General features: G+C 35.2%; 3 protein-coding genes and 1 non-coding gene across 5 annotated transcripts; 1 reads left to right on the top strand and 3 right to left on the bottom strand.

Moving 5' to 3' along the window:
- Positions 1-1,849: 1,849 nt before the first annotated feature.
- Positions 1,850-1,922, bottom strand: TRNAK-UUU (transfer RNA lysine (anticodon UUU)). Its single transcript has one exon. It is a non-coding gene; the product is annotated as a tRNA-Lys (tRNA).
- Positions 1,923-7,706: 5,784 nt separating this feature from the next.
- LOC133287550 (upstream activation factor subunit spp27-like) lies at positions 7,707-14,525 on the bottom strand. Its single transcript, XM_061485184.1, has 6 exons — positions 13,989-14,525; positions 11,664-11,781; positions 11,333-11,507; positions 10,837-10,893; positions 10,353-10,528; positions 7,707-8,196 (listed from the first exon to the last, which is right to left on the bottom strand). The coding sequence occupies exons 1-6, from the start codon at positions 14,339-14,341 to the stop codon at positions 8,071-8,073; spliced, it is 1,005 nt and encodes a 334-aa protein (XP_061341168.1). The 5' UTR covers positions 14,342-14,525; the 3' UTR covers positions 7,707-8,070.
- A 2,128-nt stretch (positions 14,526-16,653) lies between these two features.
- On the top strand, positions 16,654-22,521 carry LOC133287568 (serine/threonine-protein kinase SRK2I-like). Of its 2 annotated transcripts, none has more exons than XM_061485201.1 (9): positions 16,654-16,973; positions 18,008-18,082; positions 18,170-18,271; positions 18,388-18,441; positions 18,575-18,673; positions 19,620-19,727; positions 20,546-20,650; positions 20,738-20,836; positions 21,813-22,521. In XM_061485201.1, exons 1-9 carry the CDS (start codon positions 16,794-16,796, stop codon positions 22,101-22,103), a joined length of 1,113 nt encoding a protein of 370 aa, XP_061341185.1. In that variant the 5' UTR covers positions 16,654-16,793; the 3' UTR covers positions 22,104-22,521. The 2 variants fall into 2 exon arrangements, with proteins under 2 accessions (XP_061341185.1, XP_061341194.1); XM_061485210.1 differs by having other exon boundaries at positions 16,657-16,973; positions 18,575-18,667; positions 19,635-19,727.
- A 223-nt stretch (positions 22,522-22,744) lies between these two features.
- Positions 22,745-27,510, bottom strand: LOC133288141 (probable disease resistance protein At5g66900). The gene is made up of 5 exons (XM_061485845.1): positions 26,889-27,510; positions 25,087-25,484; positions 24,517-24,884; positions 24,003-24,364; positions 22,745-23,876 (listed from the first exon to the last, which is right to left on the bottom strand). Exons 1-5 carry the CDS (start codon positions 27,505-27,507, stop codon positions 23,041-23,043), a joined length of 2,583 nt encoding a protein of 860 aa, XP_061341829.1. The 5' UTR covers positions 27,508-27,510; the 3' UTR covers positions 22,745-23,040.

The raw sequence follows: 27,510 nt of genomic DNA, 5'->3' as shown, positions 1-27,510 counted from the left end.
CTCTCAAATTTTTAAATAACGATACAAGGCACATTTGTTAAATTGAATTGTGCTAATTTATACCCTTAGGAATGAGCTAAAAGTGATGAATTCAAATGATTTGTATGATTTTTTTATAGGTAATAACCTAAATATTATCATTATAGAAAATAAATTATTCCAATTCATGCACATTGAACCTATTACAAATAATCGAGGTAGTTCTAGTTTTGCTTGGTTATCAAATTTACACAAATAAATATATTTTTATGAAGAATTTAGGTTCTAATCACCTCAAAAATATTTAATAACAGATAATATAAAATGAGAAGTTACAGTTACAACTTTTTTTTTGTTTTTTGTGCCTTACAGCCTTTTTTTACTATCATTTTTATTATCATTAGATTAAAATTACTAAATGAGTCTCATTTAATGTCATTTTATAATGTTGATTCAATTTGATTTAACAATTTTTATTGTTGTTTTTGTTATCATTAGATTAAAATTATTAAACAAGTCTCATGTAATGTCATTTTATAATCATTGATTCAATTAGATTTAACAATGATAAAATAATGGGTTCACTTTTTCTGCAGTTACTGCATATAAGTTATCTGCAGTAAGCCCAATACGACGTCGTTTTGGGACAGAAATCATGGTGTTTTGTAATTTTAATTTATTTCAGGATTATTATAGTCTTTATAATTATAATTTTTTAATTTTTCAATACCAAAACAACATCGTTTTGAAAATAAATATCAATTTTTTAAAGGATTTGCTTTTTCTACTGTAAATGTAGATAACTTATCTACATTAAGTTCAAAATGACATCGTTTTGGGGCGAAAATCAAGATATTTTTATGGCTTGAATGTTTCTACAGGAAATATAGATAAGTTATCTACATTACTCCCAAAATGACGTCGTTTTGAGTTGAAAAATTAAAAAATTATTATGAAAAATACTATTATAACTCTGAAATAAATTATAATTACTAAAATACCTTGGTTTCCGCCTCAAAACGACGTCGTTTTGAGCTCACTGTAGATAGGTTATTTACATTCACTGTAGAAAAAGCGAATCCGATTTTTATAATTATAATTTATTTCAGGCTTATAATAGTCTTTTCCATTATAATTTTTCAATTCAAAATGACATCTTTTTGAGAGCAAATGTAGATACTTATCTATATTTTTAAAAGTCTATTTATTTAACTTTTTTTACATTGTGTATTCTCAATTTTTGTAATGATAAAATGGGGAAGACTGTAGGGCCTTTTGGGAACTGAAACTCTTAAGTTATCCATTTATATTTTAGGGGAATGATATTGTAACAATCAAGTTGTGTTATTATCATGTTATTACCAATTAATCTCACCGTTAGATTGATTATGTTGATCGAATGATTATATTTATTTCTTTCTATCTTTGTATGATGATGATTTTCTAAATTTTATATTTTATATTTATTTCCACTTTTGTATGGTTATGATTTCTCATATTTAATATTTTCACTTTAAATATGGAGAATCATAACCATACAAAGATAGAAATAAATATAACCGTTGGATGAACATAATCGATCTAACGGTGAGATTAACGGGTAGTAATAGGGTAATAACACAACTTGGTTGTTACAATATCCTTCAACTATATTTTATATTATAAATAATGAAAATTAATATAAATAATGAAAATGCGCGTATCACTATTTGCGTGGAAAGCGTGAGCATACTTCTGAAAACTGGTGCTCGTGGAAAGCGCATAACTGATAATAACGTTTTGAAAACTGGTGCTCGTGGAAAGAGCATAACTGATAATAACGTGCCAATGTCTGGACCGCAGAAAGTAAAATTTTAAAGAAATTATAAAACGCCGTCTGTGGGAATCGAACCCACGACCACGTGGTTAAAAGCCACGCGCTCTACCGGCTGAGCTAAGACGGCTGCTTAACTTTGGAGGAGGTCGTTTGAAATTTAGTTCTTGTAATTCCTTTTTCTGAATCTATTTTTTTTAAGATGATATACTTATTACCAAGTAAATTTATCACCTATTATTATTTCTTTTATATTTTTTTAAATTAATGGATATCATTTGATACAAATTTATTTTCTCTCTCTTCAATCACTTTCCCCACTCTTTCTCTCACTTTTCTTTTATCATGTTTTAGTGATTATTATTCAACGCTTATAAATAAGGTAGTAAGAGGTGATAAATTAGGTAGTAAATATAACTTCTTCTTTTTATACAACTTATCCTCCTTTAATTGATTCTTACTTAATATTTATTTTTAACAACAATTTTAATAATATAGATTTTTTTTTTGTGTAAATAAAGAGGGGCTAAGCCCCAGAAACAGAAAGAAATTACAAATCAGAAACTAATAAGCTAGATATATTTCTAGCATCAGCAACTATAAGTTCCATCAACTGAGGAGGAGGATCTTTAAAAATCTTGAAATGGAGATTATTAGTCTGCCCAGCTTTAGCTAACCAATGAGCACATTTGTTGTTTTCTCTCTTGGTATGAACAAGATGAATAGTCCAATCTGCTTTTAACCATAATCTCAATCTGCTAGTGACTTGAGAGTCCCTAGGATCTTCATGCTGCTCCTTTAACATCTGGATGGCTAAGCGCATAATCTCAAGATGAATATTTTACATGACACACTCAAATTGGTTAGAAAAAGGCACTAATTGAAACGTTGGGTTAAATAATACACGAAATAATTTTTTTTCTTCATTTTTTTAATAAAGAAATGCCTAGAACCTAGTAACGAAATGAGAAAAATAAAAGTTAAGTACAAACCAATGTTATAAAAATATGACCCACTCGGCCGGATCGACTCGAAAATTAGTGAATCAATTATATAATTGGTTCAATTTTTATATTGGATCAGTAATGTAATGGAACTGGCGCGACTCGGTGTGTCCCGACCGATTTTTGTAAGAATCGGTGACCCAGTTGGTTCAATCGATAATCTGACCTTATTCATAAAAATAAAAATAAAAGTTTTTTTCTCATCAATTGATGCCTTTTTTTTTCTCTCTCACACACAAATTGTTTGCTTTCTTTTGAAATATTTGAGTAATCAGTTGGTTACTGAGTTACGTAGGTTATGTACCTACAACATTATTTATTATCTTGATTATGCAACATGCAACGAATTTTGATTTGATTTGTAGTTAGAGATATCATCTACTGAATCTGAAACACTAGTATCACAAGCATTATATGTTTGATTGATCTTTTGTTGGATAATGATGTGTAATTTATTGTTTTTATATTAAAATAATTGAAATTGATATCATTTTTTTATAGATATTTAAGGATATTTGTATTTTTTTAATATAAGTTATAAATTTAAATATATTTAATGGATCATGCAATTGAACCAGTGACTCAGTACTTCGACCAGATTAGTAACCGGCCAGATTTAATAAGTTGGGTATAAACATTGAGAATCACCAATAATCAATTTTGAAGCCAAATTTTTCCAAAATAAAAAGTATATAACTAAATACAAGACATTGCATGTTGTGTTCATTACAACAGTAATAATTATTTTTTCACTTACACAAAAGAGTAATAATTCTTAGATCCATCAATATTCACGTACTCATTGTGTATTTTTCTATAAGTCATTGGATAATATCACTACTAAAAAAACATTAATTAAAGACAGAATAATTCAGCAAACATTTTTCCTTTTCTTGCTGTTGAGCTCGCTGAAGCGAGCTGCATAAAAGATTGGTCATAAAATCAATTCTATGTTGTATCAATACTTCCATAAGCTTGGTCATATTCTCATTCTCTACAGTTAATTAACATGCATAAAAGATCAAGATGTCTTTATTCGGTTGTAATGGGGCTTGGCTAAAGGAATGATAAATAAAAGAAAACTAGCTAAAGTATTGGAACACATAAAAATCATGGTAAAGTGTAAACACTTTAAACAACAATCCATTTTCTCCCTCTTTCCTCCTTGTTATTTTTTTCAGCACTTTTATTTCTTTAATTATTTTTCTTTTTCAACCCCCAATACTTTTCTTCTTTCATTTTTATTTCTCAATACTTTTATTTGCACATAAGCAATTTCACCATTTTCCAACCTTTGCTTTTGCTCAACCCACCTAACCTTCTTTTTCACCACTTAAAATTACATGATGAAGTACTCATGTTTACACCCTACCATGAAATTTCTACAATCCAATCCTATTTAAGGTAGATGTGTATGTGGAATGGCTAATTAAAATAACAGGTTTTAAGAAAAGAAAAGGTTTAGGCTTAAAGGGCTAAATAAAGGATATCATAATGGTTGACTTTTTGGCTAAGTAGCTAAAACAATAAAATGCCTCAATCATTTCAAACATGCATGTAAACAACCATTTCAAGGAGAAACAAAGCAAGTTCTAGAAGTATTTTCAACATTGAAGTGTACACCGAAAATGATTTTCTGTTTAGGCTCAAAACCTCACGGCTATAGGTGTGCAATTCAGTAAATTATGCTCTTTCTCAAACACTCATACTGTAATTTTATTATTCTTGCTGACTCTTAGACTAACTCAATCAATGCTTATTCATAAAAATAAAATATATCCTAAGTTATCACATAATAGATTAATTTCACTGACTAATTCTCCATTGACATAATCTAATTATTGTCAGTAAATCAACTAAGGAGGAAAAAATAAAAATAAAAAATAAAAATTAAGAGGAGAAGTTAAATGAAGGTTCCCTGTTTATCTGAAAAAAATTGAAGCTCTACTCATCCTCACAAGGAAATCTGACTGCTACTGTATATGCAGTGCTCCCCATTCCCAGATTCAGGATTTTGCTGTCCTCAGCAATGGACTACACATTAGAAACAAGGAGCACGTAATAATAATAAAAACAAGCAGTAGCATTAGAAAATCATCAAATATACATCACCATGGATAAAAAGTTAAAACTAAAACAAAACAAAATAAACGAAAAGCCAAACTAAATGCAGCAAAATAAAATAAAAGCGTAAATCCGTTGGGTTGCCTCCCAACAAGCGCTTGTTTAACGTCATTAGCCTGACGTACCCTATGTGATCATGGTGGATGGTAGCTCGGGCTCAATGATGACACCATACCCTTACTTAGAATTTGTGCCCTGCCATGGTTATACTAATATGCATGTGGATAAGAAGGATGGCTTTCAGGAACTTTAAACTTAGTCTTCACATGCTTTTCCTTGCTCTTGGACTTTTTCATCTTTTCCTTTGGCTTGCGTTCTTCATGCCACTGATGGACTTCCTTTTTGTTCCCTTCCTCAACCTTTTTCTCTACAATGTAATTAACTTGATCTTTAGGTTGAGATGTAGACAATGAAGCTTCATTTGTAAGTACCTTGAATGTAGAATACTACTGGGAAGTCGTCCCAAGTTGGTGCTTTATACGACCCCATATCAAATAGAGTGAATTGAAGGTGGAGCTGAGATGAGCAAGAGTTTGATGAGTTGAACCATGGCCTATCAATGATTTCTTCGTGAAACAACTTAGGGGGCGCTTAGTAGAGGAGATTTTTTTTTACCCGAGAATCACAATTTCCAGGAAATATGACGGGAAAGTGAGTTTCCTGGGAATATTACTAAAAAACTGTTTGGTAGGCCAAAATTTTCCTAGGATTATTGGGTCAATTTTCCTAATTCTATATTTGGTTGATTGTAAAATATTGTTGGAAATGTGGATCGCATTTACAAAATTAACCTTAAGCCTTTTTTTTAATTCAGCTTCTTTTTTTCTTCTTTCTTTCTCAACTTGAGTTCGCGCCGACACTCAGTCGAGGATAATGCCATGATGTTTCCGATGAGGTCGTTGTAGACGAATGATGTTGGTTGATTTCTTAAAAATTTAAATATTGAGATGATGGTTGATTTTTTGAACTTCCATTAGCACTGAGATCCGTCCTAAATTCGACGGGTGGTGTTTCTTATAATGTCCACAATCTTTTTGAGGGATATGGCTACAATTAGAGTAGAAAATTTGATAGTTTTTATTTTTTTGGAGATATTCCAATTGGTTCATCGCTTCGTGACTAGTCCGATTCGGGACGGGTCTCGGGATTAAAAGCTTTATACCCCCTCCCAAAGACGGTAATGGAGAGAATCGAACACATGCTCTCACCCCACTTGCTCAGTTCCTTTGCGCCAATTGAGTTATTATTATTTGGTGAAAGTTTGTTATTTGGAAAATATGAATTTGATTCTTTAGAACATATGAAGATGAAATATGGACATCAATTTTATGTGATCAAGTGGAAACGTGCAGTAGGCAACATTGCCTCTAAAATTCCAGCAAATGAATTTGGCACGCAACAAGATGTTCTAGAGCTTGATGCATAGACGGATCTATTGGATGACTGTGATATTCCTGAGATTCATAAAAAAAATGGATGTAATTTTCTGTTGACAGATGAAAATATGGACCTTGTAGGGACAAAGAAGAAACCGAAACAAAGAGTGACATATGTAGAAGAATAAGAGTGAAACCGAAACGGCTGGGAAGGTATTTGTATCTGAAAAATCAGTTAACATTTTCCCATCGTGCGAGATTTCTAAAATGAGTTTCTCTTTTCTCATGTTACATAAGATATCATTTCTCATGTCATAGACATAACAAGTGGTGGAGCTCACCACTTGTTAAAAAAACAAAAAATAAAAAGGATAGTACGAATTTCGATGTCTTATGACATAAGAAAACTATCTCCTATCACATGAGAAAATGATTTCCCTTTTTAAAATACCACCTATTCAATGGTATTTTGGTTTGAGATTTTTGTGTGTAAAGTAAAATCTTGGGATTGTAATATTTCCTAGGAACATTTTTACACTCCCTTGTACCAAATGAGAATCTCAAATTTTTCCATGTACCAAACACCCAATAAAATCTCGTTGCCATTTGAATTAACTCTTTTGGTTCCGAAATCCACTGCTTCGTTTCATTTTGTAATCCAAGCACCCTGTTGCCACTTCATCTTATCAATGTCGTAATGTGATAAAAGCGTGTGTTACGGTCCCATCAATCAACCATTTTTCTCTAGACTTATGAAACTACATTATTTCCTCTTGCTCGAGAGTGGTCTGAATTTGATTGTGAACTTCTTTTTCATATTGAACTAGCCTCTAGGAATCTTTAGTAACTCTTTTTCTCTGCACCCTTTCGAGCCCAAGCATCAACGACTTTTTTCTTTTCGTGATGTCACCAAATACGTCCTTGTACTTGTTCCATCTTTTGAGAGCTGGAACGATCTGATCTACCATGAGAGGGAGTTATCAATGACCCATTCTTGTTGCATGAAGTTTTCAAACTGTTGATGGGTTTGTCAAGTGGGGAAGAGTATTTTCCTTGAAATTGATTTGTGTCTTCCAATTTCTTCTTTTTATTTTTTTCGAAACCAACTTCTTAAAAGTATTGATATTTTTATTACCATGCGAAGTTAAGACTTCAAATGTATTTGTTGTTCTCTCTCTCTCTCTCTCTCTCTCTCTCTCTCTCTCTCTCTCTCTGGATAATAAACATAAGAATCATCATTTCGGTGTACTACACTTCTCCAAGATCCTCTCACCTTAAATACATGGAAGCAATTAAGCCAGAAAGGGATTGACCCATCGAACATGAACTCCAATTCGGATGGGTTTTTCTATTCTAATAATAATTATAAAGATTTTATACATAGACTGGAAATTCTAGATTTTAGGTCGATGGAATAACAATTACTTTTGTTTTCTTCATATATTATGGAATATCTATCCCCCTCGAACAACCGCCAAATTGCATGTAGAGTATGAAGTCAGCATTATCGTTGCAGCTTCAGGAACTAAAAAATATACAAAATTTTCAACTGCCAAGTGGCACAACAAGACATTAAAAAAACTAAGCAAAAGGTCATGTACCATTAAATTCTTCGAGAAAAATACTGAAAATCTGTCATTTTACTAATTCCTATTCCCCCTGTTCGCAGACCATGCCAAAGGCAAAAGGACACAAAGAAGACCTTCCAAAACTAATTTGATAAACAAAATCCCCCAACTTTCCCATGCTTGACCGTATAACATGTACAAGCAACTCATTGCTCTGCCTTTATAAAATGAGGAGCCAGCAGTTTTGTAACAGTGAAGCCATTGAAGGTGTCCACATCAAAGAGTTCTTTCAGCTTCTCGTCACATAGTATTTTTCTCTTGTCAGAAGGATCCTGCACAAAGCAATCAGAAATTTAACTGGTGTTATAGCTAGTATGTACAAATACAATAAAGCCATACAATGTTCAGATGTGCAGCTTAAAGCTAGCCAACATTTTTCACACTAAAAGGCTCATTATGACTCTTGCTTAAAGGAAAACATTAGAAATATAACCAAGTCATTTACGAGCCTTTACTTAATAGCTTTTGCTTTTGAGAGAGCTGATAATTGACAATTGGTCAGAAAATTGCACAGCTTTAGGGCTAAGAAAAAATAGTTATAATGATAATAATTGATCAAAGAAAGAATCTGAATAACATTGCTTAGATTAACACCAACAATTTGGTCTTGTATAGTTTATCAAACATAGCTGGTCTAAGTTCAGCAAATAAGAGGACAGGTCATGACAGTGACGGATCCAAAATTTTTTATTTATGTCCGCACACTTAGTGATCGGAGTTCGGGGGCGGTGCCCTCGATTTTTTTTTTAAAGAAAGTTTTGAATGCATTAAAAAACAAAAGAATATAAACAAGAAAAGAAAAGAAAAGAAAACTTCAACTTAACATAAAAAAATAGTAATTAAGAGTCAACTAAGCTATTACAATAGAACCAATGGCGGAATCAGATTTTTTTTTTTGGGGGGCGAAAATAAAAAATATTATATAATAAATAAAAATACTTTCAATACAATAAAGACCGAGTAGGATTTCTAATAGCATTTTGAATGAAGTTAGCTAAAATGTATCATATTTTTTCCAATTCATATTGGGCTCCATATCATATGGACCCAATTGGTTTTATTTTTAATTTTCTGTCTTATTTTACACAGTGAAGTTTTTTTAATTAAATGTATAATTGTCACATACAAAAACTAAAAGCATTATATTTTCGGTCGACTAAATTAGAACTGATCGCCATGTGTCCACTGATTTCCTCCCTCTCTCTTTGGTGCATGGTCGACATCTACCCAACACAAAGGACACTCTGCATTCCCTTATCCCTTTCACGGCTAGGACCCTTGACCACATCCCATTCATGCAATCAGAAAATTCAATCTCTTCTTACTACCAAAACCGTAGACCCACCTCTTCACTTACTATTTTCTTTGGACCGTGGAGTTACATCAAGTTCATCACCATCACCATTCCCTCTTCTTCCTCAAAACCAAAGCTCCCATTGCTTTCCTGCTCTGCACTTTGTGATTTGAGGGGGGATGAAGATAGGCATTTTGTGATTTGAGGGAATGACACTTTGTGATTAGTATACAAAACAATTTTTCAAAAGTTTATGTCTGCACTTGCGGTCATTGGTGCAAGTGCAAGTCCGCCACTGGGTCATGGTAGATTGGCAATCTAACACGAAACCTACTATATGCATAGCACCTTATAGTGGAAAAAATGGAAAGAGTGGAGGGGAAACAGGTGAAATTGCTCAATTTATTTAAACATGATGCATGGAATGTACATTGTCAATTAAATTTCATCTTTATCCCCTCTACCCATTCCAGTTTTACTCCAACTGAGTATACCCATCGGATAAATTTTGAAATTCCACAACTTTCTTCATATGCAATGGGAATGTATTTTATGCTGGTTGACAAGTATACTTCCAACAGGGACGTAATGATAATGAGGTGGTTTATGTAAGAACATAAACAGAGGTGTAGAAGGCCTAATCAAAGTCATATAGCACCGATTTTCTTGGGTGAGGGGAGTTGGAGGCTACACAGCATGGAAGCGAAATTAGAGAAGAAAAGAGACCAAGCCAATAAGAACAGAAATACACAAACAGAGAACATGAGCGTCTCTCACCAAAGTCAAAGGTTGGTGGCAAAGTCGAAGGCTTCCTGAAAAGTTGGAGTGCCAATGGACCTGGTTGCGGGGAGTTGGAGACTTTATGATTTGGTTTACATCAAACTTGAAACACACAATTGTACATCTTGACTTGTATTTACACAATATTGCAAACAGCACAATCTAGCTAAAATCTGAATAGTGCATTGCTGGGTGTACGCTGTAGTTAATATTATTTTATTGGGCCAAATGTATGATTATTTGAATATGACTTTTCCAGCTCTTCACAAGGCCATTACCTCTAATGCGGAGAGACCAATAGAGCTTTGTTTAAGTAATATATATGGCTGGAGGACAATTAGAGCAATGACATACCTGAAGGTTGTTTCCTTTTATGTAATCCCACATTTTTTTTATGACTTCAGCTCTTGATAACTCACTTTCTCCAGTACCAAGGAAGTTTACAAGGGCATCAGATAGCTGAAGAGGAGCAAGAAAACCTGATTTTCCTCCCTTCTGCCGTTTTTCCTTTCTTTTTGGCTCATCCGGATCTGTCAAGTGAGGTAGGTTATAATGCAGTAAACATGCTGTAAATAATTGATTATATTCATTTGTAAAACATGTACAAACAAGTACCGTAAAACTATGACTAAATGCCATAAATTGCCCCAAAATAAGAGTTCATCCAGTAACTGTGCGTGTCAAATGATTTCTAGTATAAATCCAAAAGCAAACGGTTTTTTTTTTCACTATTAAAATTTGTAGACTGGGATAAAAATCCGCAGGAGCAAGAATTTATAATTGGCAAGGAAGGGGCTGTGATACCAGGTAGACAAATAACATAGATCATTAAGCATACCATCTTCTCTTTCCTGCTTCTTCTGCTTTTCCTTTGGTGCTGACTTCACCTGGACAACTATATCAAGAGATGCAGTTTAAACAACATTTTTGAATTGTCTACAAAAAATTGACTAAAGGAATAAAACAGGGAAGCTCAGGTCTGCAGTGTCATGAAATAAAAGTTAATCAGTAATTCAGTAGAGTGGAAAAATATATTATAAATCAGTGGTAGTTCTTTCATAATGTAACAATATGTAAAGGGATCTGGTGCACAAAGCAGTATTATAGTTCTATCATGCTTAATAAGAGCACCCAAAAAAGTACTTTGACAAAAAACTCTCCTAAAAAAGAAAAACATACAAGCACAAGAAAATAATACAGTGAAAATTAAAAAAGGATTAGGTACCTTGTCTAAAAAATAAAATGAAAAATGATAATCCAAAAGGAGATCCAACATCTTATTTGAAAATAAGACAAAAATTAGTAACAAGGAGGGTAGGGTTGCAGAAGCATACCATCATTTGATTCCAATGGCCAGATATGCTTTGACAATGCTTTATTCATTTGGAACATGTTGATTGAATCAACACCAAAAAGGGCACGCAAAGGTTCATCGCAAATGATATTTCGCCTATTGTTTGTGTCTTGCAAATTTTTCTCCCTAATATAGGCCCATAATTGCTTAACAACCTAAGGCCAACATTATAAATAGATGCTATAAGGTTAGTAACAGAATTACATTATATACTCACTCTTATAGAAATTCTTGACTCATAACAATGGGGTAACCTACCTTTACTACCAATTATTTTTACCAAAAAATAAAGAAAAAGAAAGAAAGTATACCTCAGTCCTAGCCATTTCTGGTGCTCCAACGAATTCTTGAAGTTGTGGAGACAGGCTACACAATTTGCAAAAACCACCACCTCTTTTCTTTACTACCTCATCACCTGACTTGTTAGATCTGAAGCAAAGATGAAACAACAGTTGTTAAAACAAGGGCACCTCAAATGGAAAGTATTTACAAATAGGTACTTGTAGATATTGTAATCCATTGCAAGATGTAAAGGTACATAAACATGAGAGATTGTTCTCACAAATTGTTTGTTGTGTAAAGTTTCTATTGGTTTCCAAAAGAGAAGAAAACTCCTCTGATGTCTATTGGTTTTACGCAGACTGGCTAACTATAAAGTAGAAGTTATTGGTTATATTGGATATCTGCAAGATTGGAACCTTTCTGCAAAATGATCTCCCCCTTACTTTGCTTCCATTTTTTTCCCATTAAATGGGGTAGAAATAAATACACACAAAACACTTTTTTTTTTCTTTTCTGAATGTATGATGGTCATGGTGTGTTCAAGGAAGTTTTACAGGAACAATCAACAGAATCTATTTTCAACCAAATATGAAAGTTTAGGTGATTGTCTGCAGTTGGAATGGATGGTGATTGTCTATGTGTAAGCTAACTAAGATATTAAGCAAAATAAAAATGATGCGAAGTAAATCACCAGTTTGTAGTTGAAAATTTTGGATGAATAGTAAATTTCTAGTAAGTTTTTCTCAAGGATGCAATGTAGGCAGTATTTATTTATTTTATTTATCAAATTTTAGCTCTCTTTGGTTTCTCTTAGTGTTGTTGCGTGGTTAGTGATTCAATCTGTTTGATCTTCTCTTTTATTTTATTTATCTTTTCAGTTTTAACGTTGCATGCTTTGTCTTTCTTCTTTTCTCTTCGAGCCATAAATTATTAACATGTGGCACCATAGGAAAAGTGAGAATCTCAACACTTGCTATAGAGAAATTTTTATGGGTGCTTTAGAAACCTCTTTTGAAAATGGTATACTATCGTGGCTCCAGAACTATACAAATTTGTAGTTGTTTACAAATAGAAGTCCAACCAAGAACACTGTATCAACCTGCAGTTTAAGTCAATATATCTTCTTTTGGACTAGAGACAACTAAGGCCAATGGTCTGGAAAAAGTTGCATTAGCTTTCAGATCATGTTTGCTTTGCAAAATCTTGGGAGATCAGCAACATATAAATATAATGACAAATAAAGAAAAATATTTTACATGATTTTTTGTTAATTTATTGTTTGGGGCAGGGAAGGAATTTAACTTGGAGGTTCTACAACTTAAAAAGGCCACCTGTGGAGCAATTCTCCTGCAGGAAATCATGCAAGTATATAAGTATCAGCATTTCACTTCAGGGATCAAACCACAGTAATGACTAGCAAAAGTGACTAACTATATGTTGATTGTTGAGTAAGAGGGGTTAAAAGATCCTATAGTGTGATCAAAAGTTTTCCAAGGAAATTCTTGGAAGCATAACTGACAGAAATATAGACTAATTTTGCTAAAGCAACTTATGTGGTTCACCAAATTGTCTACATCGGTGAAAATGAGTCAAATGACAGGAAAAAAATAAATTCAACAATTACAAAAGGAGGGGCAGGGGGGAGAAAAGAAAGCCCAAATCCATCATTGAGGAACAGGTACGCTAAATTGCTAATTCAATAGCAGTGTGATTAACGGGTATGAGAGGCAGAACAGAAGACCAGTAAGTTATCTAGTTTTATGATTACAATCTTTACAAGTGCAGAGAGGCCATAAAAATTAAATTTTGATCAGTCATTGGCATTACCGTACAAGAAAGCAAGGTTAACAAGATTAGTTGTTTGGCAAAGCAAAGAATAAGAAGAATATGCGTGCATCGAAAAGCTAAAACTGAACACTTTTCGTTCATGTAAACCTGCAAGGCAAGTAACCTCGTCACTAACTTCAAAAGCACACAATTTTTTATGGAAAATACCAATAGAGAGCAACATAGCATAGTCCCCGAGTGGACCCCAATCGCTCAAAAATAACTCAAAGCCATGTGCGTGTGTTATCATATAAGTGATATAACAATGGCGAATGCCAGGTAAAAAAGTTTAAAAAAGAAAAAAATCTAAAAATAAAATTTAGTGATGATGCCATTGATTGCAAAATGACAGGGAATCTTTGCTCCCAGATTTGGTCTTAAAGAAGAAACCAGTAATTGTTAATCAAATTGGTGTATCCTCACATTCAAAATCAAGTAAATTCAAAGAAAAGTGCAATCTTTTGATCTTTTTTTTTTTTCCCAATTGAAACGAAGTGGAAGGAATCAAGAAGCAAAAACTGACTAACCGTCCTTTATTCTTCCCATTCCTGGCATGCTTCGGTTTCTCTTCCACTCCGTCATCATTATTATCATCATCTTCAGTTTGTTCCTTGGAATCAGAGGCTTGGCTTTGTTCGGGTTTAACCGCATCTTCTTCTTCGTCGTCGTTTTGTGGTTCCTCGTGAGCATCTTCTTCTTGATGGTGTTCGCTCTGAAGGAACAAGTCGACCTGTTCCCTTATGAATGCCTTCCTATCCGATAAATCGATTCCGAAATCGCTCTCCAACTGGCGGCGCACGGTGGCAGTGGTGGTGGTGTTGAGGTCGGAGCTCCGGAGGAACTCGCGGAGGCGGCCGATAAGCTCCGATTCGGATACCATTTGAAGCGGACGAGTGCGAGTTAACCCTTCAATGCACGAGTTATAGCAGCGGGTGACTCAGCTTCTGACTCGGTCTCAGCGCAAAGAAAATGAAGTTTGAGAAGACAAGCTTGCCCCAGCTGAGGACACAAGTGGAAATAAATAAAAAGGTTTTCTCTCGGTTTCGCTCGCCCGTTTCTCGTTAAGGAATAAGAGGGATGCAGTTGCGAGCGCCACACGTGCCGAATTGCCCTTTCATAAGTACCGTGTACCCACCCTGACCCTGCTGCATTTGTTTTATATAAAAAATTTGCCCCTCTGTATCTAATTTTTTTTTTTTTTTTTTTGGCCCCTCTACTTATGGTAAAATTACCCTTTTGTCCTGTCCCTACCTTTGAGTGAAGAGAAAATAGTTACTTTTGCTTACCCGAGAATGGAAACTGACCTCAAAGTCTGGATAAGCTATAAATTGGTGTATTTGATTTTGGCTTTTGATGCAGCGTCACATGCATAAAGTTGGGCTTTCATGGCAAGTCACGTTTGGAAAGGGGTGTGTGATTCGATGTGAAAGGATGGATGGGCCTCGCTTCCTCGAGTGAAATTGGGCTCATCTGAGTTTCTCTATAATGGGCTTCTTTCTTTCTAGCCCATATTTCATACTTCACTAGAAAAAGTCCTATTTCCAACTTCTTCTTGTTTGGTATTTTAAAGCTCCACTTTTAATTAAATTGTGATAATTCAGTTGGCGCATGAGAGCTGAGTAGGTGGAAATGAGAGTATGTATTTGATCATCCCAGTATCACTTTTGAGAGAAATTTAAAGTCTTAATCTCAGATCCACCCTGAACCAGACTAGTTGTGAAATGATGAATCAATTTGAATATTTTTTTTAAAAAGCCTCACTTCTACCCCTTTTTTTTTCTTTTCTCTTTGACGACAAATAATCAAAATCTTGAATTAGCTTTTATTTTATGTTTAAAATCTTAGACAAAACAAACATGCTTATGTAACTACTAGATAGATACCTTAATGGCTGGTCCGAAGAAAGAACAATAAAAAGGTGTCTTGCTGATTCGCCATATTGAAGAGTTTTTTTTTTATGGATTTTATACGTATCATGTTGCATGGCATTCTTAGTGTCATGTTACTCTCACATAACAAATGTGACTCACATCAAATATATTAAAGTAACATGAAACTAAAAATGTCTTACAACATAATATATATAAAACTTTTTTTTATAAACTACAGATATTTTTTAGATAAAACAAGAGTAATATATGTGTTATGTTACCCGAAAACGAAATGGTTGTCGGAGTTAAATTTGTTTTTCTCTCCCAATTTTTTGTTTCTGCGAGAACTTCTTTTATTTTTCTGTAATATTTCACATGTATTACCCATAACACAATTATGTCCAGGGCAAATTCAAAATTAATATTTTAATTTTTTTTTAAAAATAATACCGAAGAAGATGAAATCGGCTATTTGACCATTTTGCCCCTTATCAATGAATTAATAACCATTTTGCCCCTGATTCGAAACTATCTATCAATCTGCCCTTCTTTAATCGACTACTTTGCATGTTTAATCGACTAAATGGTTGTTGGAAGATTTAATCGACTAAATCTCCCTACTTAATCGATTAAAATCATACTGGCTACTCTTTTTTTTTTGTCAAATATGGAGATTTAGTCGACTAAATCTCCCTATTTAGTCGACTAAATCTCCCAACAGCCATTTTTTTGTCTGTTTTGGCCATTTAGTCGATTAAAAATGCAACGTAGTCGATTAAAGAGGGGCAAATTGATAAATAATTTCAAATCAGGGGCAAAATAATTATTAATTAATTAATAAAGGATAAAAGGGTGAAAAAACCAGATGAAATCACATAACTCAACTTTCCATGCGCCAACAATTTTTTATTTGCGCAAGGGAAATGACTTTCTTGTGTGGCGGATATTCTCATGCGTTCTCCTTCTTCCCACGCTAAGTGACGTAACCGAATGGACCGTGTCGTTGTCGAGCTGGACCCGGTCCAATGAGAATTGAGGAGGGGACCGCCATGTCAGTCAAGTGGCTGCGGCCTGACAACAACACACAACCAGCCCAAATTCATCAACGAAGCAAGCAAGTAGCAACCAACAAGATTGATTACTTAATAAAGAAAAGAAAAAGCAAAGCCCACCACATCCACATCCACATGCATGATGCATTGCATAGATCAACGATATTCATTAAGACAGACAGTGAGAGACAAGGCAAAGGCAAAATTAAATTAAATATAATAGAAAGGCGACAATGTTGCTTACGGGGCAACCGTTGTCATCTTGGACTCCGAAACACGACGTCGTTTACTGTCTTATAAATCTCCCCACTCGCCGGTCGCCGAATCTTTCTCCTTTCTTCACATGAGCTCAACTATTCACTCATCCCGGGCCATCTTTCTCTGTATTTGGTTTTTTATTTTTTAACAGATGGATCGGCCGGTGGCGATGGCGACCGGAGCTGCCGTGGAGATGCCCATCATGCACGATAGCGACCGGTACGATTTCGTCCGAGATATCGGGTCCGGGAATTTCGCTGTCGCAAGGCTCATGACGGACAAGCACACCAAAGAGCTTGTTGCTGTCAAGTATATCGAACGCGGAGATAAGGTTCCACTAAATCACCATTTTGTCAAGAAAAAAAAAACAAAAAAAACAAAGAAAGAAAGAAAGAGGTTTTCAAATTTTTTTCGTTTGTTTACTGATGCTGACGTATGATTCTACTTAATAGTACGATGTTTTGGTTTTCCATTTCTGTTTGGGTACTTATGAAAGGTTTGTTGTTTCGTTAGTTTTGGTGACGTGTTTTAGGAGAAGACAATTATCAGTTAACGATGCGTTTCGCAGTATGAATTGTTTCCTGATGAGGAAAGGAGGGAAAACTGAAAGAGATAATAACGATCAATTAATCATGCACTTTTTCGGTTTTCTTATTTTGTTAATTAAATTGGTATCCGTGTGGCACTTCAGTTTATCTTCCAACCTTGTCTTAATTGAAATAACTTGTTTTTATAGCTTTCGTTGTCGTCATGTCATGTCATTATATTTTTTAAATAAATAAAATAAAATCTTGTTAGGCATGCATTGCTACATAAGTGAGTATGTTTGTATAGAGAACTGACTTAAAAGGAGATGGATGATGTTAGATGATAGATAGGTAGAACTGATGAGGAGAGGCCACCCGTTAAAGTAAGGTGACTTAATTGATGACTTCTTGTTTTGATGATGAAATTATGCTATAAAGTTTATATATGTTGATAAGCGGTGATCTGGTACATACTGCTTTTCTGACCCCCTTTTTGGTCGTTCTGATGGTGCACTAGATTAAGAGTGGGGTTTAGGGCTCGATCAAGTGGAAGTATCAAGAATTGGTTGGTCATTTTGCTTTAAAAGTAAAAAATAAAATAAAAAAAAAGTTGAACTGGTTCAGGGCGTGAATGCAGAGCATTTGGTTTAATTGAATTTTAGATGTACTCATTCACGGTGGAATTGTGAACCAAGGAAAATTTTTGGTGTTCCAAATCATACTTTTGATTCAACTATGATCTTTTGGATCGACCTTTATTATGCAATTTGTTGCCAGTTTCTTTCTATTTCTTGCTGATGGAGCACTGGACTCATCTTTTTCTTATCATATGTCACAGATTGATGAAAATGTTAAGAGAGAAATCATTAATCACAGGTCTCTGAGACACCCTAACATTGTCAGGTTTAAGGAGGTTGGTATATTTGTATATTTCAATATTTTTACCTTCAGAGGAAGGATAGTTACATTTACGGAAAATGTTCTATGAAATTTCACTCAGGTCATTTTAACACCTACACATCTGGCCATTGTAATGGAATATGCATCTGGAGGAGAACTGTTCGATCGAATCAGCAAAGCAGGGCGTTTTACTGAGGATGAGGTTCTTATACAATTTGTTTACTTTTCCTACACCTATCATTCACTGAGAAGAAATTTAATAATTTATACTCGTAATCTGTTTCCTGTGTAACTTGTTAACCATTGTTATGCTGTCAGGCTCGTTTCTTCTTTCAACAACTCATATCTGGGGTCAGCTATTGTCATGCAATGGTAATTAACTCCTCTCCGTCCCCGATTTAAATTGTATTTAACCTACAGTATAATCTAGTATAGGTAATGTGTCAATCTTCTGAGAATTGTGTCTGATGCATCAGTCTTATGTATAATATGTCTCTTCATGAAGCAAGTATGTCACCGGGACCTGAAGTTGGAAAACACTTTGTTGGATGGGAGCCCAGCACTTCATTTGAAGATATGTGATTTTGGGTACTCCAAGGTAAGGGTTTCTTTGTCTCATTAGCTTTTAATGGTGTGAGTTCCATGCTTTTATATTTTACTGGGATGTGTATGATTGAGTAATTTGTACCCTTAAATGATGGTTTTCTTTCTCACAAATTTTATTGCAACTTTCTGACAGCTATTCAAGCTCCTTCAAAAACTAGCTTACCTCCAAATTACTTCCTGCATCTGGTTGTTCTTAGTTTTCTTGTGAATCACTTTTGATCTACAGATATAGGCTGCTTTATTGGACTTTGGTAAATCCTTGAGTTACTAAAAGATGCTTTCAGTAATTTGGTTTATTGGAAGGGAACAGTTATGCATGACTATTCATTGCGAATTTCAATAATATGAAATATTTAATAAGCTTGTGCTTGATCCATGTGTTAGAATTGGATTTGTCCCAAGTCTAAGCCTGTAAGATTGTCTGACATATGTAGCCCTTGATGAAAAAACTAATGTTTTGTCATTTGTGAACCCATGTATAAGGTGATAATCCATTTTAGAATAGCCAAATTTGAATTTCAGTCGATCACTGCCATTCTGATCTTTGAACTTGCTTCTGCTTGTGTTTATGTTTCAGTGTTTCACATACGAGTGGACAACAAAAAACTATAAAATGTTTCCAGGTTTCTTGAGGCATCTGATCATTTGGCTGTTTCACACGTTTGTGCTATAAGACAATTCAACTTGTATTTGTTTCATGTGTTTTATGATACATTGCAATTAAAATAGTTTCCCATGTACATTCAATGACACCAGGAGGTTCATGAATTTTTCTTTCATCCTTTTTATTTATCAATTCATTTTCCTTCTGGTTTGTAAGCACGTAAATATTCATTTTTCAATCTAATTTGGGACTTCTCAAGAATAGATCACTGTTGTATTCTATTTTATTTTAAATAATTTGAGTTGTTTATATCAATTGCTTTTTCTTGCAAATCTAATAGGTTTTTTATTGGCAGTCTTCATTGCTTCATTCACAACCGAAGTCAACTGTGGGAACTCCAGCATATATTGCTCCAGAAGTATTACTGAAACAAGAGTATGATGGCAAGGTAGAGTATTTCTTAGTTTCATTGTCTTACTCTTTTTTCTGTACCGGTATAAAGTATTACTGTCACATTTGATTGAATGAAGAACTCTGTTGTCATTATTTGTGGACTAATGAATTCTCAACATAAACTGTTATAAGGAGCTAAAGCAATGATATTTTGATTGTCTATCTGTTCTCACCTAGTCCAGTGGTAATTTTTTTTTTTTTTGAACTCTAAGCAAAGACTATTTTTCTTTTCTGGTTGTCATCTTCATGTTCATGTCTTCGCTTCACTAGTTGAACTTCTTAACTTAATTTACAGTATTGACTTAAATCTCTACTTTTATTTATTAAAAGAGAGCAGGAGGTAATTTTCCATCCTGCACCTTTTGTCCTAAAAGTTCAAAAGGTCCTTATTTATGAACTTTTTTTCATTGATAGATTAATAAAAAAAGAAGCTCTAAATGTAATTAAAGAATAAAATTATTTGAGATTTACCACCCAACTTTCTCCCTCCATTCTTCCTTTTTTCCATGCCCACTCTCACCCTCATTTTCTTTTTCTCTATTTAAATTATTTTTTTAACTTGTACACATTCAACCATGTGCCCACTTTTTGTAATTTATAGTCGTAAGGATGCTTTGTCATATTTTTAATCTGCAAGATCACTAATTAAGCACCTACATGTTAGTGTTTAATCTTGAGTCCCGCCCCCTTTTTATTGGTGGTGTGATGTAATCCAATTGCACTCTGGTCAAGCATTTTTATTTTTAACGTTGCTAGTATGTATGTTGGGTATCTTAATGGATTTCTTTTATGTTGTCATGCATGTAATATCAGATTGCAGATGTTTGGTCATGTGGTGTAACCTTATATGTGATGTTAGTGGGATTGTATCCTTTTGAAGATCCTAATGAACCAAAGGATTTCCGGAAGACAATTCAGGTTTGATCAGATAATAAGATATTTGCATGTTTTCTTTATAAGCCTCTGATTGCGTAAGCACAACTTATTTTGGTCGGTTCCTTGCAGAGAGTTCTCAGTGTCCAGTATTCCATTCCAGACTTTGTTCAAATATCTCCCGAGTGTCGCAACGTTATCTCAAGGATCTTTGTTTTTGACCCTGCAGAGGTAATTTCTATTTTCTAATACTCACCTACTTCTGCTTATATATAATGTGATATACAACATAGTGACATACAATCCCTGAGGAATTTTGTTCTATAGATGCATTTTAATACGCTACCATTCTACCACTTGAAAGTGTTGTTAGAATTTATTTATTTATTTATTTTTAAAACTTTTTGAGAGCTCAAGCAATATTTCTTGGTTTACATGAACTGGATTTTTGAAGTATAGCCTGAATGTTGGGCATTTCCCTTCTCAATGGAAATAATATTTTAATATTATCCTTTTACACGTTCTAGGTCCTGAGCTGCTTAGGTTCTATATCTAGCATTGGGTATAAATATCTACTGTTTTGATATATTTTAATATCTAGCTTTGTATACCTACTGTTTGACATATATTAATATGGGATAGGTTATTCTACCTACCATTTTTTCTGCCTACTTTTGCCTACCACTCTCCAACACCGTTAGATCAGAATCTCAAGAAGAGATAGAAAGATAAATGTTAGTTAAGATTCTGATCTAATGGTGTTTTAGAGTGGTAGGCAAAAGTAGGCAGAAAAAATGGTAGGTAGAATAATCTATCCCTATTAATATTATACGTTTTTATTTTCTAGGTCCTGCGCTGCTTAGGTTCTATATCTAGCATTAGCATTGGGTAGAAATATCTACCGTTTTGATATATTTTAATATCTAGCTTTGTATACCTACTGTTTGACATATATTAATATTATACTTTTTTATTTTCTAGGTCCTGCGCTGCTTAGGTTGTTTATCTAGCATTGGTTAGAATATATTGTAGATACTGCTGCATCTGTTATTATAAAATAAGAAATTGTGATCATATACAATCGGGGAAATTGTTGATTGCATATTATGAATCGAAACTGTTGATTATATAACTTAGGGACTAACTTCCATACTTGCTAGTTTATTAATTTATTTGAACCTTATGCCTTTGGACATTTATTTGACAGAGAATCACCATTCCTGAAATATTGAAAAATGAATGGTTTCTGAAGAATCTTCCTGCTGACTTGATGGGTGAAAAGATAATGGGAAACCAATTTGAAGAGCCAGATCAGCCCATGCAGAGCATTGATACGATCATGCAAATAATTTCAGAAGCTACCATTCCAGCAGCTGGGACCTATTCTTTAGACCAGTTTATGACTGATAGCATTGATGTTGATGATGACATGGATGAATTAGACTCTGACTTTGAGCTTGATGTAGATAGCAGTGGGGAGATAGTGTATGCCATATAATTCAATCATCATCTGCATTGAAAGACAGCATAATGAAAGGAGAGAGCATCTTAGTTTTCAGCTTTATGCCCTTCTCAGCATCAAGGAAAGAGAAATGTGTGCAGACCGTATTTCTTGTAGATTGGATAAGACACGAAGTTCATCATGTTAATTTATATAGTGTGCTCTTGGAACTGCCAATGTCCACACCATTTATCATTATCACTTTTGTGAGGGGAGGAACATATTTCTTACCCTCCAGAAGGGGTTGGTGGCTGAACGAAGGAATGATAATTACCCTTCCTTCTATTCCTGTTGAATACTTGGTTTGTATTATATACACATTAGGCATTAGCCTCTTAATTGTCCCCCTGCCAGTTAAATTGGTGTCGCGGAAATCTTGGCTCATGAAAAATAATCTCATCATCATGGTCCCTGATCATGCTAAAATAACACAAAATGTTCTTTCAAGCCACATTGATGTATTACATTTATAGTATCATCTAACAGAAATTCTTGCGTTTTTCTCAAGTTACCTGGAAAAGATATACGGAGTAAAATCAACATTGTTTACAAATTTCAACATGATTCTGATGGAACCCAAAATTAAAATGAACTGAATTAATGAAAACGCTGGAGACTCAGCTCCTTACAATCACCAAGTACAGAATTAAAATGTCACTAATGGCTGAGATCAGCCTTACAGTAATGCAAAACACAGGAACAAAAGACACTAATGGCTGGAATAGCCTTACCTAGAGGACCACTCCTCCCAATTCCCATACCCCACTGTTTACATGAAATTCTCCATATGAAAACAGCCCACATTCCTAAGCACTATATATTCCACCCTTCACCAATTTGTTAGACAATTTCTTTCTCCTCTAACTAACTCTGGGCCCACTCGTCATAGCCCCATCAGATTCCAAGCCACTTTATCTCCTTCAGGAAACAAGTCTTAGCTATAAACTCCAGGAAGCCAATCTAAGCTAGTACCTACTTCAGGCATCTCAATGATTAAATTGGGAATGCTGGGGAATTGTTTCCATAAGGCAGCCCTTTCTTCGTCACAGATCACGAGTATTTTATGCTTGAAATGTCCAAAATTGATGATGGAGTCTGGCAATTCACTCAGTTTTGAGCAACCCTTCATGTAGAGCTTCTCAAGCTTTTGCAAGTCACCTATGTCATCTGGTAATTTGCTAAGACTTACACAGTCTGAGATGTCAAAACAGCACAGCTTATTAAGCCCTCCAACAGAGTCTGGCATCTCTACCAAATCAGAGCAGGAACAAAGCCTTAGCACTTCCAAATTCTCAAGCTTTGCAATTTCTTGTGGCAGTGCAGAAAGCTTGTGACAATTAGTGATACTAAGCTTCTTCAATGGCTTAATGTTACAAAGCCCATCAGGCAATTTAACTAGATCATTACAATAATCAATGCTCATCTCTACTAGATTTGGCATAGCATTTGAAATTTGGATAGAATAGCTTTCAAAAGCCTGCTTTGTCTTACACATACGAAGGGACAATTTTCGCAGATTCTTCAATATGCACAGGCAAGGAACTGAAACCTTCTCCAATCTGATTCTTTTCAAGTTAGATAAAAAACCAAGTAGCTCAAACTTGTTCAATTCTGTAGGATGGAAACCATAATTTGTGACTATCAGAACTTTAAGTTTACTCATTTTATCTGTGAACTCAGGTAAGGTGTACTGTCTAGAGCTAATATTTAAAACTTGAACTTCTGCTTCATCTGGTTGCATGTCACACCAATCCGAATTAAAAGTTTCATCTGCAAAAGCATCACATATGGCATCAAGAATGGAAGATAATGTATGACACAGAGCAGAAGTATTTCTTATTAGCATTTTTCACTCGTGTGTCTGTGTGCATATAATTTAAACAGAGAGAAACATACCAGTTGATATAGACAATATGCGGGCAGCAACCTTTAGCTGTTTCTGTTTTCTTAACATTCTTGACATGAATGAAAACATACTGCCAATTCTTGACATGAATGAAAACATGCTGCCAATTCTTGACATGAATGAAAACATGCTGCCAATTCTTGACATGAATGAAAACATACTGCCAATGATTCCTTGCTGATTCTGTCCCACCCACCATTTAGGACGATTATCTCCATTTAAGTCAATAATTAGCCTCTTTCTCTGTTCAAATGGTTCCCTTTTGTTTAGATGGATCGCTAGCTCTCTGAGGAGATCATGCAGCATGACAAAGTGGTTATTGTAGTACATGTCTTCGTCCTTTGCAACTTTCCTGGACAACCAGCAGAAATTAGATACCTAGGGAAGAACCAAACTACCAACAAGATGAATAATTTACTCCATTTGATAGTATAGTTTTACATCCTACAATTAAATGAATCATTAAATGGCCAACGAGGAGAATGAAAAAAAGATGACATGTACCTTGTAACTATAACCTTAATCAAATTCCTTGTGGATAAATCATGGACAATGGTCATTGCATTCCTACCATCTTCATCTAGGTTATGCAGTTCTGTCCACATATCAATAAGGGCTGTAACAGGAATTCTTTGATCTTCAGGAAATAGCCCAAGATCCATGAAGCACTCTTTCTCGTTGATGGAGAACTTATCCTTCAATGTATCTAAACTTTGTTGAAGGCGATAATATAAGTCAGTACTACCAGACTCCAGAATGGATTGATTTTGTAAACGTTCCTTCATATCTTTCCAGACCTCAAAAGGCTGCTGACAGAGTGATCCAGCAATGACTTCAACCGCCAATGGTGAACCTTTACAACCTCTCACTATCTGCAATTGAGAGCAAGAAAGTAAAACCAGTGATTAAGATAAAGGGCTTGGGTAACTAGGTTGCAAGTATGTTATATGCCAAACCAGTGATAATTTATTTATATGCCAAGGCAGAAGAATTAACATGACAAACAAACATGTTGTCACATCTAATCATGTCTCATTGGTGTGAATAATTTTGGAGAAGTAGAAGAGAAATTACCTCATTGACAAGATTTTCATCAGGCATGTATGAGCTGTGGCCTTTCCGTTGAACAAAATGATGGAAAAGGGATACTGCATGATCATGACGAAGTGGATCCAACTGGCATGGGGTGCCAAATCTTTGAAATGCAAACCTTGAAGTCACCAAAATCTTATAATCTGACAACTGGAATATAAACTTGTCAACAAGGGTTTCTGAGGAAACATCATCCAAGACCAGCAATGTTGGATTTTTTGCAACAAGCCTCAGCAGAAGTCCCAATCGGTTAATTGCATCCTCATCGCTTTGAAACTGAGGCACTCGACATCCACAGTGTTCAAATAATGTCTGTACTATGGTCTTCAAGTTTGGCGTTTCTGAGACGGTGACAAAGAAAATATTCTCCCCAAACTTGCCTAGTCAAAGCAAGGAGAATTGAGGTTCTGTATTATTCCAAAATGCATGCCATATATGACTATAATCTATACGAGTTAGTGACTAGGAAAGTAATAGTTTACATGATTAATATATTATATGAACTAAAATGTATGCATAAAAAGTTTGTATGCACTAAAATATAGAAATAATGAACTTCTCATATGATGAGACAGAGGGGAAAAAGAATTGGGAGCAGCAAGCTTAAGCTTGGCGTGAAGTCACTCTAAAAGAAAGTCTAAACTCTGCAACTACTACGTTTATATGCTTGGATATAATCTGGTATAATGGTATTGTCAGGCGGGTTCAGGAAAAGCTTGTAGCGGGGGACCACCTCTAATGGATTAAGTGAGTACCTCAGGGCACAGGGGGGGACCACCTCTAATGGATTAAGTGAGTACCTCACTGGTCTAGGGAAAGCCCGTGGCGGGGACCACCACCAATGGGCTAAGCTAAACCAGTCATATCAAGTGAATCTGACTCCACGTTACAACCCAAAACCGTAAGGTATTGGGTTCATGGCCATTTATATCCACTTTACTTGAGTACCTCAGGGCACAGGGGGGGCCACCTCTAATGGATTAAGTGAGTACCTCACTAGTCTAGGGAAAGCCCGTGGCGGGGGACCACCACCAATGGGCTAAGCTAGACCAGCCATATCAAGTGAGTCTGACACCACGTTACAACCCAAAACCTTAAGGTATTGGGTTCATGACCATTTATATCCACTTTACTTAGTGAAACCGACCATTAATATGCTCTCAACCGAGTACTCAGGTCCAAAGTACTCAACCCGTCTCCTAGCTAAACACCTGGCTAGCCCAAGCCAAATCCGGCTCTGATACCAGAGTCAAACGTGTCCAGGGAGGAGCCCATACTTAGCTCATTACCAACCAATGTGGGACCTTCATCACACTTGAATATCCAACAATCTCCCCCGCCTCTTAGCCCTCAAATGTAAAACCGACCATCCACTTATATTCATCTAGCCAAATACCTGGCCAGCTCGAATTCGAATTCAACCCGGCTCTGATACCAAAACCAGACGGGTCCAGGGAGGAGCTCATGGCGGGGGACCACTATTAATGGGTTAAGCTACACCAACTGTAGTAAGTGGGTTCGACACCACATCTTAACCCAAAACTTTAAGGCATTGGGTTCATGGATCTCTCACTTATATTTACTTGACTTAGCTCATTACCAACCAATGTGAGACTCATCACACTTGAATATCTCAACAAGTATATTTTAGTATTTCACTAGTTAAAAGGAATAAAAAAGAATTCTACAACTACTAAAGGAAAAAACTAAATGAATCAAACATCTTATATTGGGGGATCCCAACAGAGCTTCTTAGGCTCTTGGCCAAGTGAAGCAGCAATAACCTTTGATTTGTGGATCCCAACAGAGCTTTTTAGCCAGTGTGCTTTTGCCTGATCCACCCAAACCAGTTAACAAAAGGACCGATTCGCCATCCTTGAGCAGCTCAATCTTCAACTTGTTCAAAGGCTCATCCATTCCAATACATTGTGGTTCTTCAGGGGCCCCGCTTAGCCCCTTTATCTGATATTCCTCGAAATTCTCTTTACTTAGCAGAATCTCGAGAATCTTTCCCACCTTGGTCAGGATCTCCATCAAGTTCCTTGTATTCTCAGCTTGCACGTTAAAAGAAAAACACCTCTTCAGGGACTCATCCTTGGCCTTAAGCTTACTCTGGTTATGGGGGAAAGAAAGAAATCTCCAGCGACTCAATTTGGAACACTTCTGAACAAGCTCTTCACCAGCTCGTATTTCAGTTTCAAGCTTTTCTATCTCTTCTATGGGGTGATCCAACTCCTTGCTGTAACGTTTCATCTCTTCCAGAAGTGGAGTCAAAGAGTTCAACGTTTCTATGTTGCTTTCAAGGGTGGGTCTGAACTCTCGACCCTTTTGTATGGCTTCAAGAGCCGCTTCCAGCATCTCTCCCATCACAGTTCCAACAGCACCTTCACTTAACAGATCCATAAC

This window comes from Gastrolobium bilobum, unplaced genomic scaffold (genome assembly GCF_033153095.1).
Source record: "Gastrolobium bilobum isolate Gb01-03AN ecotype WA unplaced genomic scaffold, APGP_CSIRO_Gbil_v1 utg2810, whole genome shotgun sequence".
Lineage (NCBI taxonomy): Eukaryota > Viridiplantae > Streptophyta > Magnoliopsida > Fabales > Fabaceae > Gastrolobium > Gastrolobium bilobum.
This window is presented reverse-complemented; position numbering and strand designations above follow the sequence as displayed.